The sequence below is a fragment of the Plectropomus leopardus genome, chromosome 20, assembly GCF_008729295.1.
Source record: "Plectropomus leopardus isolate mb chromosome 20, YSFRI_Pleo_2.0, whole genome shotgun sequence".
Lineage (NCBI taxonomy): Eukaryota > Metazoa > Chordata > Actinopteri > Perciformes > Serranidae > Plectropomus > Plectropomus leopardus.
Window position 1 is genome coordinate 2,064,080 of NC_056482.1, and position 16,612 is coordinate 2,080,691.

Sequence of the window (16,612 nt, forward strand, 5' to 3'; positions counted from 1 at the left end):
TCAAATGACCAGTGGGACCCCGAAACATAGGAAAAGGTAGGAAAAACATAAATTAGGAAATGTTAATAGAAATATAAATGTATTCAGATGATGTTTTGGTTCTTCTGGGAGAGCCAGAGAAGTCCTTCTTAGGCTTGATGACACTGTTGGCCGTTTATGGAAACCTATCAGGATACAAGCTCAATGTATTAAAGACACAGGTTATGACTTAAAACTTCACTGCACCAAAGAGCATGCAAGGCAGTTATAACCTTGATTGGGAAGCTGAATCATTAAAATATCTAGGAATAACGCTAACAAAAGACCTTTCAAAATTGTCACAAGCAAATTATGGACCATTATCGTTGAAGATAAAATCAGACCTACACCGATGGAATCTCATTCCCTTTCTAAATCTAAGCTCAAGGATTAACGCAATTAAAATGAACATTCTCCCAAAGCTATTATATGTTTTTCGGACTTTACCAGTGGAAGTAAGTGATAACCAGTTCAGAGAGTGGGATAAATGGATTTCTAGATTTATCTGGCAAGGAAAGAAACCCAGAATTCGATTTAATATTTTACAGATGAGGAAAGAAAGGGGAGGAGTGGCACTTCCTTGTTTAAAAAAATATTTCTATGCCTCGCAGCTAACCCCTCTACTGTATTGGTGCAACAGTGAATATAAAGCCAAATGGAAGGAACTAGAATCTGAAATCAGTTTAGATTTCCCTCTACAGGCTGTAATTGCAGATAGAGGTTTGATAGCTCAATTAGAAGGGAGAAATAACCCCTGGATCAGTTTTACATTGAGGATATGGCAGAAAGTAGTTAAATCATGTGAAATTCATAACATGCTCAGGCTCTTTAGATGGTGTGCTTACGATACAGAATTTATTCCCAATAGAGGAGACAAAAGATTTGAATCCTGGATACAGAAAGGGCTTACAACTTATGATTTTTCAAAAGCAGAATCTGAGTTCTTCAGAATTTTGAAGTCGGCCCTTGTTTCGATTCCCTCTAAATCAATTTCTAAGCTCTACAATGCTCTGTTTCTGGCTGGAAATGAAAACACCCTGTATATTAAAGAAAAATGGGAAAAAGAAGCAGGAATAAGGATGTCGGAGGAGGCTTGGGGAGAAATTTGTAGCTTTCAGTGGTCCTCGACTAATTCTACAGAATGGAGGGAGCACTGCTGGAAAAACATAGTAAGATTTTTTAAGACCCCACACCAGGAAAAATATACCACTAAAAGTTTAAGGTGTTAGAGACAATGTGGGTCAGTGGAGGCAAACCATTCCCACATATTTTGGGGATGTCCTAAACTGAGTTCATATTGGAAGAGTGTCCATAACACATTGTGCACGGTATTCAAAATTCAGTTACCCATGAATATAGAGACGCTTTATTTGGGCCATGTTGTGTGTTTGAAACAGAGGAAGGATACAAAGCTAATGCAGGCCCTTTTGGCTGCTAGTAAAAAATCAATCACCAGAAAATGGCTAAAAACAATACCACCTACAGTGGAAGATTGGCAGGGTGTAATTTTAGAAATATTTAAGATGGAAAAATTAACTTACTCCTTGAGAGCTCAAAAAGACAAATTCTACCAAACTTGGCACAAATGGATTGAATTTATAACCCCAATGAGAGCAGACTTTGTATAACTCCATTAATGTTTCAAACTCCTTTCTTCCCGCTGTTGTGAAAAATGTAAAAATGTAAGCTCCATTCAGTTCAGTTGTACATAGTTAGTATTTCCTGGAATGAGAGTTGGGCATATGTAAGAAAATGGAACACCTAATGGCGGACAGAGTAAGGTAGAAATTCGTTGGATTTATGGCTACTTGATGTTTTGTGGGAGAACACAGATGAGCATGCTCAAAGTTATAAAGATGAATGGTTTATGAGATTTCCTTGAATTCTCATCTATGGGAGTAGAGGACTGAGAAGTTTGTATGGTCATGAGTTTCAGCACAGGAGGACTAAAAAGCAAAGATAAAAGATAAAAAGATAATTGCAAAAAAAAAAAAAGAAATATAAATGTATTATTAGGTTATTAGTTTATGATGGATATGAGCATGAAAGATTGATTTCTTTTGTTTGCAGCGGATGGACCTGAGTGTGGGTGAACACTCACGAACACTTCCAGGACTCAAGCTCTCCAACCCTTACAACAAGCTGTGGAGTGTGGGGCAGGACTTGATGGCCGTGCCCGTCTGTGTGACTCCTCCTGTCCAACATCCCCCACAGATGGAAGCCCGCTCTCCGAGCCGTGACAGCTCCTGCCCGGGCCCCGACCCTTTGGACCCTTCCACCCCAGGTAACATCACCATTCCACGTCCCCATGGAAGGAAGACGCCTGAGCTCGGCATTGTGCTAGCTCCCCCCACAGCCCAGTTGCGCTCGAAAGCAGCAGGAGCTGGAGAAGGAGGGACTTCTTTAGGGGGACAAGAGTTTCGGCAGGCTCTAAGCATGAGCGCAGATGGAGACCTGCTGAAGCCTGCCAAGGCTGCAGAGGACAGTATAGATCTGATAAGCCTTCTCGACCCCCTGAAAAGCTCAGTGGCCAGCAGCTCCACTTCATACAGTGACGGGGCAGATATTAGTCTGTTGTCATCTTCCTGCAAACCATCACTTCCACCCAGGTCCTACCCACAGGGCCTGCCCCCTTTCCCACTACATCCTCACATATCACTCAACCCTTTTGCCCAGTCTCTTCAGCACACCTCCCCCCAAATGAATTACTCGCCGACTGTAAGTGGAAATCCTTTCAGTGTAGTGTACGGGCCCCCGCCAGGCCCCTACCTACATACTGCAGCTCGCCCACAGTCCATTTCTACGCTGCCAGGGCTCTACAGACAGCACTCACCCGGCAGTTCATCTCTGCCCGCCAGCTACGGACTGCTCCAGTCAGCCTTCCCCCCCTCAGTGGCCTCCCTCCCTCACTCCTCTGCCAGCAATCACGCTCTCTCCAGCTTGGCAGACTCACCATCTGTCGCCAGTTCAGCCATGAACTTACTGGCAAAGCCACTGTGTGCTGAGGGGGACAGCAAGAAGACTCAGGATCCTTTTGGGGATCTGCTGACTATGGCCAAGCCAGCTACTCCCCAAAAAAAGAAGGTGGAGGACCTTCGCAGGAAGTGGGAAACATTTGACTAAAACCTGTGAATATGTACTGAGGTGCCCTCTCTGTCATCACCCAAAGCCCCCTCACTACTGTATCAGGGCCTTCTACTGCATTCAGTACCACACACACTAACACTCACTACTCTGCTTCTGCAGCTCACAGTGGTAGAAGAACGAAAGCTTAAACTTCAAATGAGCTAGTAAACATTAGCTAATTAGGTTAATATGGATATTTCCAATACAAGGTCATTAAAATGACTTTATCACTTTGCTATTTCCTGAGCCTAGTGGTTAATACATTTCACTCACCATCACCAGAGACACAAAGCAGCTCAGACTGAAATCTCAAAGATCATAAATTGGAATTAATATATATTTCTTGCCAAACATGTGTATGTAAGTGATACATTCCTGTACAGAAGTTTATTGATTTTATTGACATTTGCTCTAAACCAGTGGTTCCCAGCTGTGGTCCAAATTTCTCCTTAGTCATTGGTTCAGGGCCCACACCTTTAATAAATTACCGCATAATTCATTTTATTGCACAAAATGTAAACAACATGTGGGATTACAACACAATGAAATAAAACATATAGCAAGAATAAAGTGCAATCACTTGAAACTTAATAAATAAGTAGCACTGCAACCAAAAACTTGCATGTCACTACTTCAAGACCAGTGACATAAAAACACTGCAAAGGCACAGCAGACCAGATAGTACCAAGACCTGGCCAATGAAATTGTTTTTGTACTGAAAAAACAGATAGTTGTGATAAATGAGGCCCTTAATAGGCTGTAGGTCTGTAGTTGAAGAAAGTAGTTTTTACAAATCTGACATGTTCACAAGTCACTTGTGGTACATTCTCAATGGACCCGTGGCCCAGTTTTGGACAATATCCCACCAATTAGAAACCACTGTGCTAGACTACAATGTAATGATTTTTTTCTACTCTTGTATGTTGCTCATATGGAGTAGAGGTTAGCAAATGCATCAGAGCTGATGTTTCATTTACTGGGACAGAAGGTCCTGATCCAGTATGTAGGTATGGTCATGTTGTGACACCCTACATGGACACACAGACACACAAAGACACACAGACACACACACACACACACACACACATACACACACACACACACACACACACACACACACACACACCTCCCCTCTCTCATCAGCTCTGCTGCTGACCAATGACATATAAGTGTGTGTATGTGGTGAAGATAAGAAGAGTTTGGACTGTCTCATCAGCCCACATTTAATCTCACCTGTACACATCAAGGGATCACCTGAATCAAGATATTTTGTCTTAATTTGATTTTCCTGCCATCTCCCCAGGAATCCCCACTCAAAGCCAGCCTTGCTTCAACATGTTCAGATGCCAACAGTCCGTCGCTGCTCATGAACAAACTGCTTCCAGAATTCTTTGCACAGCAGCCTCTCGTGTCATCCGTGTTTGATGACACCACGTTAACGTAGAGCTCAGTATAGTTCAGTTTAGATATATGACTCTAAAAATAGCACACAGTGTTTCCTGTTTCCTGGATATATGTCACACTCACTACAGCATATGTCTTAATGATGTCAGCTCCTGAGATCAGCTGGTAGCTCGTCTGTTATAGTTACTGAAGCTCCTGATGGCATTCTGCTTGTGTAGCTGCAGTGTAGAGCAGCAGTCATGCAGTCAGTTCACCTCTTTATGTTTCTGATAGTATCATGCACACTGTGTTGGTTTAGTTCAGTTTGTTTCTGGCCTTGGTGATGACTGTCACGGCTGGTTTCTCTCACCGACCTGTGAAAATGTGTTGCATCCTACTGTTTTTTAAAAATAAACTTTTTAAGAAAACCAGCCTACAATAGCTTGTACTTTCCCCAAATGATTTGAAGCTTTTCTGTCTCATTAAATATATGGGGACTTTGAAACACTTTATTGTATATTGTGTTGTTTTGCCTATTCTGCTGCTGATATATGCTCTGATCATTTCCTTCTGTTGGTTTTTGCCTTAGTCAAGTATTACTTTGTGTTTGATGACAATGCGTGAGCTACTGAGTTATACAGGCTGCTTCCACATTGTGATGTCAAGTGTTCATAGAGAACAAAATAATGTTTCTCACTGTTTTGCCACCAGTCTGGATTTCAGCTGCTCTGTCTTCTCCAACAACAGAAATTGTGAAATAGTGTCACGCCTTGTCAGCCTTTCCTGCTGATCATGTGTGGTAAATGCCAAAAAGTTCTAATCATTTCATATTCCATGACATTTAATATGCAAATATATGGTCCCTGCCGAAAGATTCCTGATCATTTTTACTTGTAAACCTCATTTTTTTGCAAAACCATCAGCTATTTCCACTTCCTCAGCACTTCATATCCTTAATAGTTTTGGTGACTTTGCCCTTTTCTTTAGCACCTCCATAACACCAAAATGTCCACTTGTACATAAGAAATATTAAAATCATTATCAAATATCCAAATCCACAACACCGTGCTCTTTTTCTGTCTGGGTTTCTATGACAAATGCAAGAACTAACTTGGTTGGGAGACACTGTCAGGCGAAACTAACCCTGAAATGGTTACTGAGGATAGTGGTGGTTTTGAGAGATCGCAGTCACTGAGTCAGTTGTCAGTTGATGTCAGCATGCCAATCGGCTGCCAAAGGAAAATGTCAAAGTGTGTTTCTGTTGATGGATTCGGACCCTCGCTCAGTTCCTCTGTGGAAGTTGTGAAAGGAGCCCAGGGGCTGCATTTACAAAGCTTCCAAGTAAAATGATTAGAAAATTTCTTAAATTATGAAATCCCCCTTAAAGGTGAAATGTGTAAGATTTAGAAGGACCTGGTGACTTCTAGTGGTGAGTTGCAGACTGCAACCAGCTAAAATTCCCCTGGCTAAAATTGCTCAAGTGTTCATGTTCAGGAGGTTGTACTGTGTTTCAAGTGTTGTTGCAGTCTTAACTTGTTTGTATGTTTTTTTTATGCTGCTGCTGAGTCACCAAACTGACGTTCATTATTTTTAACAACGATAAAAACATCTTACCCTTTTATCGGGAGCTGAATTATCCTCAGAGGTCTCTTCCTCTCCACAACAAATGGACCAGGGGCTGTATTCACAAATTTTCCCTGCACAAAGAGTCTCACCAAGTGACAAATTTCTAAGAAAATTCTTAGAATGATGAAGCTTTCAAAGAATTTCTCCTTAAAGTTAAGACTAGGTCCTGGTAAAGATAAAAGTGATTCACAAAGCATCTCAGCCATTTAGAGAGCTCCTAAGCTGAAAAACTGTTAGAAGAATGGAGGAGGACTTTTAAAAGGCTTAAGAGTTTCTTAAGCAGAGGAGAAAATGGCAGAAGACAAAGAGGCAGGAGAAATATTCTCAAAACACTGGGTGACAAAGAGTTAATGAAACACTGCAGAATAGATGCAGCAAAAGTGTTTGTAGTCAGTATCATTAGAGATGCACTCACATCTTCACCCAAAGATTTGGTGATGTAATGCCAGAAATAAAGTGATGACAACGTTACAATATTTGGCAACTAGAAAAAAATATACAATATACAGTGCAGCAGTGTGATCACACAAAAAGCCCTTTTACAGTTGTTTATTGTGATGAAGTTAATTTCATTCCACTGGGTTTCCACACCTCGCAGGCTCACAAAAAAGTGTGTCTGTGACAACCAATCACACCTGTTAAAAGAATGTCATACCCAGCACAGGGCCGACCACAGCACCGGGCCTGACCACAGGTCCTCTCCTCTCCAAGTCTCTGATTTTTCAGTGCTCAGAGTTGCACTGAGAATTTTACTAAATCACCTTCAAACTCTGATGCCTTGCTAGAAGTTTTTAGGCTAAGCTAGGAGCTCACTTAAAGTATTCACAGAATGTTTGTGAATACAGCCCCAGGTGATCGAAACAGCTTCTTACTACAATGGCCAATGCTAATATGGGAAATAGCCAAATCTAGAGCCAGTGTTTTGTTTGCCACTGTAGAAACACAGCGGTGCAAAATGGCAGTCTCCAAAAACGAGGACCTCCTCCCTATGTAGATATAAATAGCTCATTCTAGGTAAGGAAAACACAACCATTCTAGACTCCATTTAACAGGTCACAACAGGCCCCCAGGAAGTGCGCCACCCTCTGAAGCAAAATTTACGTAGTGGCCAAAAGTATAACTACAGTGTCACATGATGCACACTGGCCGAGAAGGACTTTTCCCCATTTGCTTAACATTGGGAAAGAAACATCTTTAAATCACTGGATAATTTTTTTTGAGACATGTTGACTTTTCAGAATGCATTTTTTAATAGCCATTATTAAAAAACGTCCTAAAGATGTAAAATGCACCATTTTCCGAGTCAAGATTTGGAATTCAGACATAAAATGAGCGGGCATAGGACCCGCGGGACTCTACTGCATGAACTCTCAGAATCCCTGACACAACACAGGCTTTGTGCCGGCCATAATAATGGATATTTTTAAATCATAATTCAGAATTTTTACCATTTTACAACACATCCATATGCTGTTGGCTGTAAAGCCTGTAATATGGACGTCCCACCGTGTCTGTACCAGAGACCGTATATGCAGTCTACGGTCAGTATTCAAACTTCCGGTTGTCAGTGAGCAGCGTGGAGCACTAGTGACAGTTACTAAACGGTACTGAACGTAGTATTTAATTAAAGTTGAGCTGTGTAATAATGCACAGGGCAATATTACAAGGCACCACCTTTTATTATATTTTTGTGGGCACAACACTTTTTGATTCTGTTAATTTCATTTCTCCAGTCGAGATTACAATATGATTCCCTGATAAGTTGTATGTATATGTATATGTGTGTGTGTGTGCGTGTGTAGAGAGAGAGAGAGAGAGATACATATACCATTATCAGATTATCACATAAATATTAAAAAACCGACAGCACCGCTGTCTTTGTACCGCCGATTAGCTGCTGTTGCTAATAAGCTAAGCTACTACGAGAGGAATGCTCGTGAACAAGCGCTGTTCGCTTGTGCACTTGATTCGGGTAACTTGTGTGAGCAAGCCAGTGAGTCAGAGTCAATGTTTGGGTACACTCGGCCGCATTCGGCTGCCGTTAATCACTTATACGCATGCTCTATGGGCCGGTAGATCTGGGTATTTTATACTTTTCTAAATCCGGAAAAAGAGTTTTCTCTGCTTCATGCGCCACTGAGCAGCTCTCATAGGAATGAACGAGGCCCCGCCCCCACGGCTGTATCCAGATTTGTAATAGATCCATGGGTCACAAGGCCTTCAACTCTTATGGTATGATTCAGCTCTTTTGAATGTTTTACAGTTTTTGAGTTTTGGCGATTAAGTTTTATGATCTTTTCAGATGATTTCTGCGTTTATAATGGAGTCAAATGGAGACGGATTGTTGGAGGTCAGAGCATGTGACATCACTAATGAGCTCCCGCACTCTAGATGTCTCTGTCTCTGCTTTCACAAAAATTTTCAAACAAAGTCTTCTGCTGCCCATAGTATAAGGTCTTCATACACAATTTGTGCATCACAATGTAGGAAAACTTGTGGCGGTCGGAGAAAAGTAGTTTTGAAAGCTGAAAACCCAACACAGCTGGCTCGGTGCACCTCCAAAGGAAGGGAGACACAAAAATTTCCCCATAAACTCCAATACAAACTGAGATGAGAAATTTCTGGAAATTTGCTGCCGCAAGCTTTTTCTCACACAAGGATTTGGGATATGTAGCAGATATTTTTTCAGGCAAATTTGGTAATTATGCATTCGTTACAACCTCCTTTCGCTTCTCGTTGTAATATTTTGACTGTTTGGTGAAAGGTATGGCTGTAAAATGGAGTTTGACAAGGACATTTCCATCAAATTCAGCTGCCTCCTTTGAGCTGACCTGAGAGGGGGTGGGGGGTGGGAGGAGTGCACCTGGGCCATTAATTACCATAGTAACAGGCACTTACACACACACAGACTGCCATCCTGGTGTGCAGGACTTTTCCAATACGATGATGCCAGTTAGGGTTGCCTGGTCCACTTGTCCACTTATCATTAATGGTTAACTGACCCTTTATATCGCTAGCATTGGCCCTTGTAGCCTCTCAGGTGGAGTGGCCTCTTATTTGGCCCTTGTGGCCAATTAAAGTTGCCAGTTAGTAATTAATGGTCCAGAGGGCCCACAGGTGGGCCATTGATTGGCCCTTGTGGCCCCTCAGGTGGAGGGGAGCCTTTATTGGTCAGCCAATGAAAGTTCCCAGTTAGAAATGAATAGTCTACTTGGGGGCCCTCAGGAGGAGGGGCCGCAAGTGGGCCATTGATTGGCCCATGTGGCCTCTTAGGTGTCTTAATCTTTGTCTTTGTCAATAGAAGTACAGCTACCTTCTCTACTTCCAGGACTACAACTACTACTAGTACGGTTAACACTTGTGCTACTAATACTACTAGTGCAATTTCTCCTGTACTTTCTGGTCAACTGCTACCTCAACCTACTTTAAGCTACAGAAACCATTGTCATGTCCAGGCTGGACTGACATGCATTAGATGTTGTAAATCACAATAAATTACAGTAATGACATAAAGGAAAGAGAGAGAGGGGAAAAGAGAGGGAGAGAGGGGGATAGATGCACAGCAATACTGGTAACAATAACATATCATATAACAATAGTGATAGACATAAAATTAATAAATGCAGTATATGATTGCATGTGATGTTACATGCAGATATTGTAGGCTTGGATAAGAGTCCCATGTGTATATTAATGGTGGAGGCATGACTCATAATAATGGCAGTAGAAGCAGGATCACGGCATCGGAGCAATCAAGGCCCACGAGACAGGCACAGGCTCAGACAGGACGACAGCAACAACACAACCAAGACCATGATCCAGGCGAGCCAGAGGTACAGTGTCAGTGTAGCCACAGCACGAGCACGGCCAAAGGCAGGGTGACGGCATCAGCACAGCCATCACCACCATCCAGGTGCAGCCAAGATTGCAGCCAAGATTGCTGCCAAGATCCAGAAAGCTACGAAACAAGGTAGTACAAATGGTGTAAAAAGGAGCCAGCCCTAACTGTAAGCTTTATCAAAGAGGAAAGTCTTAAGTCTACCCTTTAAAGTGGAGAAGATGTCTGCCTCCCTGACCGAAACTGGAAGATGGTTACATAAAAGAGGAGCGTGGTAACTGAAAGCTCTAGCTCCCATCCTACTTTTGGAGGCTTTAGTAACCACAAGTAACCCTGCATTTTCAGAGGGCAGTGCTCTTGAGGGTTGATAGGGAACTATGAGCTGCAACTGATATAACGGAGCCTGACCATTCGGAGCTTTGAAGATAAGGAGAAGGGTTTTAAATTCGATTCTGGATTTTTCTGGGAGCCAGTACAAAGAAGCTAAAACAGGAGAAATATGATCCCTTTTCTTGGTTCCCATTAGTACACGTGCAGCAGCGTTCTGGACCAGTTGGAGAGACTACAGAGGCTTGTTGGAGCAACCAGATAATCTAGCATAGAATTAAGATTAGAATGCATTTATTTTGTCTGTTGGAGACAGGATTTGCCTAATTTTTGCAATGTTACGCAAGTGAAAGAAAGCAGTCCTTGAAGTTTGTTTTATATGGGATGAAAAGATAATTCTTGACGAAATATAACTCAGAGCTTCCCGACAGTTGTGCTAGAGGCCAAGGCTATGCCATCTATAGAAATTATATCTTCAGAACGAGAGTTTCTGAAGTGTTTAGGGCCAAGTACAATAACTTCAGTATTGTCTGAATTTAACATCAGGGAATTGCAGCTCATCCAGGCTTTTATATCCTTAAGACATGTTTGTAATCTAGATAACTGATCGGTTTCATCTGGCTTCATAGATATATACAGTTGCGTATCATCCACATAACAATGGAAATTTACAGAGTGATTTCTAATAATGTTGCCTAGGGGAAGCTTTCATAAGGTGAAAAGGATTAGTCCAAGCACAGAACCTTGTGGTACTCCAAAGCAGACCTTAGTATGCATGGTGCCACGGCTCTTCTCGTGACTCCAGGTTTTCCTTGTGTTCCTTTCCCTGTCTCCCTCGTGTTTCTTCTTCTCCTGTGTATCTGTGTGCTTTGGACGTGGCTCTCCCTCCAATCCTGTCTTCAATCATCCCATTAGCAAGCAGTATAACAACCCATGGACTTCTCTCACTCATTGACAGATTGGTTTGCCAGACTCCGTGGTAGTGACGTCTCGGCTGCTCTGCAATTTGTTAACAGAGTATTCTTCCTTGTGCTTTTGAGCCTGTTTTTCGGACAATTTTATCTTGTGCCGCAGATCTCCAGCTTTTGCCTCCACGCCATCTCCACATCTCCATCTGGACCTCCTCACCCTGCTTTCACTGCCCCAGCCAGTCCCAAATCCTTGTCCTCCCATCAGACCTGGCTGCCCCTGCCTCCTCTCAATTGGCACATTCCCCCAGCACTCTTCCCCAAATAAATCTACCATCTTCATTACTCGTGTTCGAGCCTGCTTTAAACCAGCTTAGTGCTGTTCCTTTAAGGACAATTAAGTGTTCATGTCTGTGGAGTAAAATTTGATGGTCAATGGTGTCAAATGCGGCACTGAGATTAATTAATACAGAGAGCAGACCTTTATCAGATGGATGGATTTTATCTGTAGTAGTTATAATTTTATCATTAAAGAAACTCATAAAGTCATCACTGCTGAGGGCCAAAGGAATACAAGGCTCTATAGAGCTGTGACACTGAGTCAGCCTGGCTACGGTGTTGAAAAGAAACCTGGAATTGTTTTTATTTTCCATATTCCAATGCTTTTAAAATCTTATGAATCAGAAGTTGACCCGATCTTAAATACTGTCATATTGGCTGAAAATCCATATTTTCAACTACTAATTTTAGTTTCAGCTGCTCAATTTCTACAGGTTTTTAAAATATCAAAACAAAAAACAACCCAAATATAACAAAAACAAACAAGGAAATGGCCTGTAAATTAGTGTTAAAAAATAATTGTTTTATGAAACCTTTTTCCTGTTTTATTTATTTATTTACTGATCATTCTCTCTTTAAAAACTAATTTTCAGGATGTTTTCTTGTCACTTTTACAAAAGTCTACTTGCATGACATTTTTTGCCAAATCACTTATTGCCTGTTCCCCAATGTTTAGGACAGAAAATCAAACCATCAATCAATCAATTGCCAATCAATTTGCTCAGGTTTCAAAGGTTTAAGGTAATCTTGTAACTTTTTACTAATTTCTTGCTAATTTCTATATGTTTTGCTAAGTTGCTGATTGTTTTTTCCCATGTTTGTAAAAGAAAACAAGTATTTGTACCCATATAAACGTATTACATGTGTTGCTATAATTGCCACTGAATGCTGCTACAGTCTCTCCTGCACGAGGTAAGATGTACCATTTGAAGTGTTAACATCAATATTGGGACTCAAACATTGCTTGTAAAAAATATCTGGTGTCTGGTCACATGTAAAACACCTACACTACCGTTCAAAAGTTTGGGGGCACTTAGAAATTTCCTTATTTTTGAAAGAAAAGCACTGTTTTTTTCAATGAAGATAACTTTAAGCTAATCAGAAATACACTCTATACATTGCTAATGTGGTAAATGACTATTCTAGCTGCAAATGTCTGGTTTTTGGTGCAATATCTACATGGGTGTATCGAGGCCCATTTCCAGCAACTATCACTCCAGTGTTCTAATGGTACAATGTGTTTGCTCATTGCGTCAGACGGCTAATGGATGATTAGAAAACCCTTCTGCAATCATCTTAGCACAGCTGAAAACAGTTTAGCTGGTTAGAGAAGCTATAAAACTGACCTTCCTTTGAGCAGGTTGAGTATCTGGAGCATCACATTTGTGGGGTCGATTAAACGCTCAAAATGGCCAGAAAAAGAGAACTTTCATGTGAAACTCGACAGTCTATTCTTGTTCTTAGAAATGAAGGCTATTCCATGCGAGAAATTGCCAAGAAACTGAAGATTTCCTACAACGGTGTGTACTACTCCCTTCAGAGAACATCACAAACAGGCTCTAACCAGAGTAGAAAGAGAAGTGGGAGGCCCCGCTGCACAACTGAGCAAGAAGATAAGTACATTAGAGTCTCTAGTTTGAGAAATAGACACCTCACAGGTCCTCAACTGGCAGCTTCATTAAATAGTACCCGCAAAACGCCAATGTCAACATCTACAGTGAAGAGGCGACTCCGGGATGCTGGCCTTCAGGGCAGAATGTCAAAGAAAAAGCCATATCTGAGACTGGCCAATAAAAGAAAAAGATTAATATGGGCAAAAGAACACAGACATTGGACAAAGGAAGATTGGAAAAAAATGTTATGGACGGACGAATCGAAGTTTGAGGTGTTTGGATCACACAGAAGAACATTTGTGAGACGCAGAACAACTGAAAAGATGCTGGAAGAGTGCCTGCCGCCATCTGTCAAGCATGGTGGGGGTAACGTGATGGTCTGGGGTTACTTTGGTGCTGGTAAGGTGGGAGATTTGTTCAGGGTAAAAGGGATTTTGAATAAGGAAGGCTATCACTCCATTTTGCAACGCCATGCCATACCCTATGGACAGTGCTTGATTGGAGCCAATTTCATCCTACAACAGGACAATGACCCAAAGCACACCTCCAAATTGTGCAAGAACTATTTAGAGAAGAAACAGGCAGCTGCTATTCTATCTGTAATGGAGAGGCCAGCGCAGTCACCTGATCTAAACCCCACTGAGCTGTTGTGGGAGCAGCTTGACTGTATGGTACGCAAGAAGTGCCCATCCAGCCAATCCAACTTGTGGGAGGGGCTTCTAGAAGCGTGGGGTGAAATTTCTCCAGATTACCTCAACAAATTAACAGCTAGAATGCCAAAGGTCTGCAATGCTGTAATTGCTGCAAATGGAGGATTATTTGACGAAAGCAAAGTTTGAAGGAAAAAATTATTATTTCAAATACAAATCATTATTTCTAACCTTGTCAATGTCTTGACTATATTTTCTATTCATTTTACAACTCATGGTGGTAAATAAAAGTGACTTTTCATGGAAAACACAAAATTGTCCGGGTGACCCCAAACTTTTGAACGGTAGTGTACACCAAGTTTCCTACATGAAAACTGTATCCAAATAATTCACAAGCTTTTTGAGTGATGATATCAAAACCAACATGTTTTACAGTTGTCCCCAGTCTCTTTGTATATGCATGTGCCACCAGTGCTCTGCTGAGTTTAGATTTCACAGTGGCACAGCTGATGGCTATTACAGCGCCACCATTAAGGTAAAGCTCACAGAAGTTCTTTGATCATTTAGGATGAAACTGTTCAATTCACAACTCAACAATTCTGCAAATTGGTGCATTTTTATTCACACAGAAATAAATCCAATCCAATCTAAAGCTTGTCAATTCACAGAAACTGAACTCCAGTCAGAATCTAGTTTCAGTAATGTTACATTAAAAAAACAAACTGCAGACTGAACTCTCACTAGATGAAGTGTTTTAAAATGTAGCACTATAATAGTCTAATATAATAATAATAATAAGTTACACTGAGGGTGAGTGGATTTACTGCTACTGTAAAAGGTCACATGATCAATTCAGTAAAATGCTCAGTTCCCCGGCACTAGTTCCATCAGCGCAACAGCTGAGCCACGCCATGCTGTAGCCCAGGAGGGGGAACAGGGTGTCCACTAATCTGAAGATTGGTGGTCTGATCCCTGGGCAAGATACTGAATCCCAAACTGTCTCCAGACTGAGTATGTGTGTACCATACGCTCTCAGATCAAGTTTATACAATATTTTAATAATTTATATAGTATCATGGAGGAAGTGTTGACTTTGCATCAACAACAAAGTAAATCGAGCAGACTGAAATACAGGGACACTTTCTAATAAATGATGATCAAATAGACTCATAACACAGGGCAAATTAGAAAATAAGACTTGTTTCCTATATAATCATCATCACAAACACACACACACACACACACACACACACACACACACACACAATATAATCAATCCTAGCTGTTGACTGTGACACTTGAATTATTCTGAAATGCTCTAAGAAAAGCAGCTCCCTGGTTCCTGCTTATATACACACACACACACGCACATGCACACACATATATATATGATAAAGTGTAAATAACAGACCTTTAGAAGCTGGTTAATCAAAATTCAGTAACGAGACGGGGTGGGATTTAATAAGTTTGTACTTTCACTCCTTTTCAAATATGTAAACCAAGTCATCTTGCGTGTGGCCATTTCTTTTGTTTTATGTTTTTAATTGTTTGTAAATATTACTACTCTCTATTTTCTTTTTTTACATGTTCAAGTCAAATTAAATCAAAGACCCTCTCTGTTGTCTTTTTAGCCATATCCCGAGGAAATGTCTCTGTCCCTTTAAAAGAGTCCTCTTGCTGCTTGAGTGCTGTGAGTTACCAGAGTGACCTGTGCTCCACTGAGTGTTTATTTTAGTCGTCTGTACATCTTTTGCGCGGATAAGACAACATTAATATATGAGTTGTATTGGCCAATTGTTGAGGCTTTTGTTTCACTTTAGTGACTAAAATTTAATATTACCTGATTATATCATCCCTCAAAATGAATACTTGAACAGTTTTGAAAAAGGGACCCAACTAAAATGTAATATTATCTGCAAAAAGATTTTTACAATATCTGTCAGGACATTTAATTATTATTATTTGTCAAGTGATGACATTATTTGGTTTTATTACATTTTCAGTCAGGTTAAGTGCAAATTTTCAGGCTTTATTACATTATCTGGTGCTACAGGGCCTGCTTTTCTTTGAAGCTGAGGTAAATATGGGCTCTGGCCACTACTGAAAATTTACACTGAGTGAGTAACTCAGAGTTTTGTTTTGCAAGTTTGGTCAGATTGTTGCATGTTAAAATTTTCTTTCATTATTAATAAAATAATACACTAAATGGAGTTTGTTGTTTTCAGCATGTGTGAGCAGCTGATGCTTCAATGTGTCATGGTTGAATCGTCAGCCTGCTGCAGAGCACATACACTGAGCATTCGCTGAATGTTAAACAGGAGAAAGAAAATTCTGCTCTACTTTTTTTTCTTCAAATTTTGACTTCTTTTCTTGTTAATTTCGGGACAGTTATTCCCCTTTAAAAATGACAAAACTGTTGGAAACAATGTGAGAAAGTAGAATCAGTTGTTGGCTGAACAGCTCACATCTTGTTGACAGACAGACTCTGTGAAGCGTAAGGCTCACCTCACACTGGCACTGATCACTAAGCAGGGTTTGAAATGCACATACATGGAAATGTGACAACAGCAAAGATTATGTTTCCTTGTGTTCCTGCCCTAACATGTTTATAACATTATCTTTCCAGACATAATGTCATGATACAGAGATGCAGTCAGGAGAATATAGTCCTTCTGAGACACATCTAAGAAATAGAGCAGATCCTGGGTGATGTCCGGATTAAAACTCTCCTGGACAAGCTTCATCTTCTGCTGCTTGAAGGTCTCTGTCACATCCAGACAGCTC

The 16,612-nt window shown here is 40.9% G+C and overlaps 2 protein-coding genes across 4 annotated transcripts in view; one reads left to right on the forward strand and one right to left on the reverse strand.

Moving 5' to 3' along the window:
- Window positions 1-5,585, forward strand: part of dennd1a (DENN/MADD domain containing 1A) — a 47,579-nt gene extending 41,994 nt beyond the window's left edge. For 2 of the 3 annotated variants that reach the window (XM_042508719.1, XM_042508720.1), the window contains one exon: window positions 2,089-4,535. In XM_042508719.1, coding sequence (XP_042364653.1) covers window positions 2,089-3,141 — 1,053 coding nt within the window. In that variant the 3' untranslated portion in view covers window positions 3,142-4,535. Of the gene's footprint in view, window positions 1-2,088 lie in introns of all 3 variants that reach the window. The other variant, XM_042508721.1, reaches the window with a different exon arrangement.
- Window positions 5,586-15,393: 9,808 nt separating this feature from the next.
- LOC121959637 (long-chain fatty acid transport protein 6) overlaps window positions 15,394-16,612 on the reverse strand; it is a 64,809-nt gene continuing 63,590 nt past the window's right edge. The window contains exon 10 of the mRNA XM_042509054.1: window positions 15,394-16,611. Coding sequence (XP_042364988.1) covers window positions 16,435-16,611 — 177 coding nt within the window. The 3' untranslated portion in view covers window positions 15,394-16,434. The remainder of the gene's footprint in view (window position 16,612) is intronic.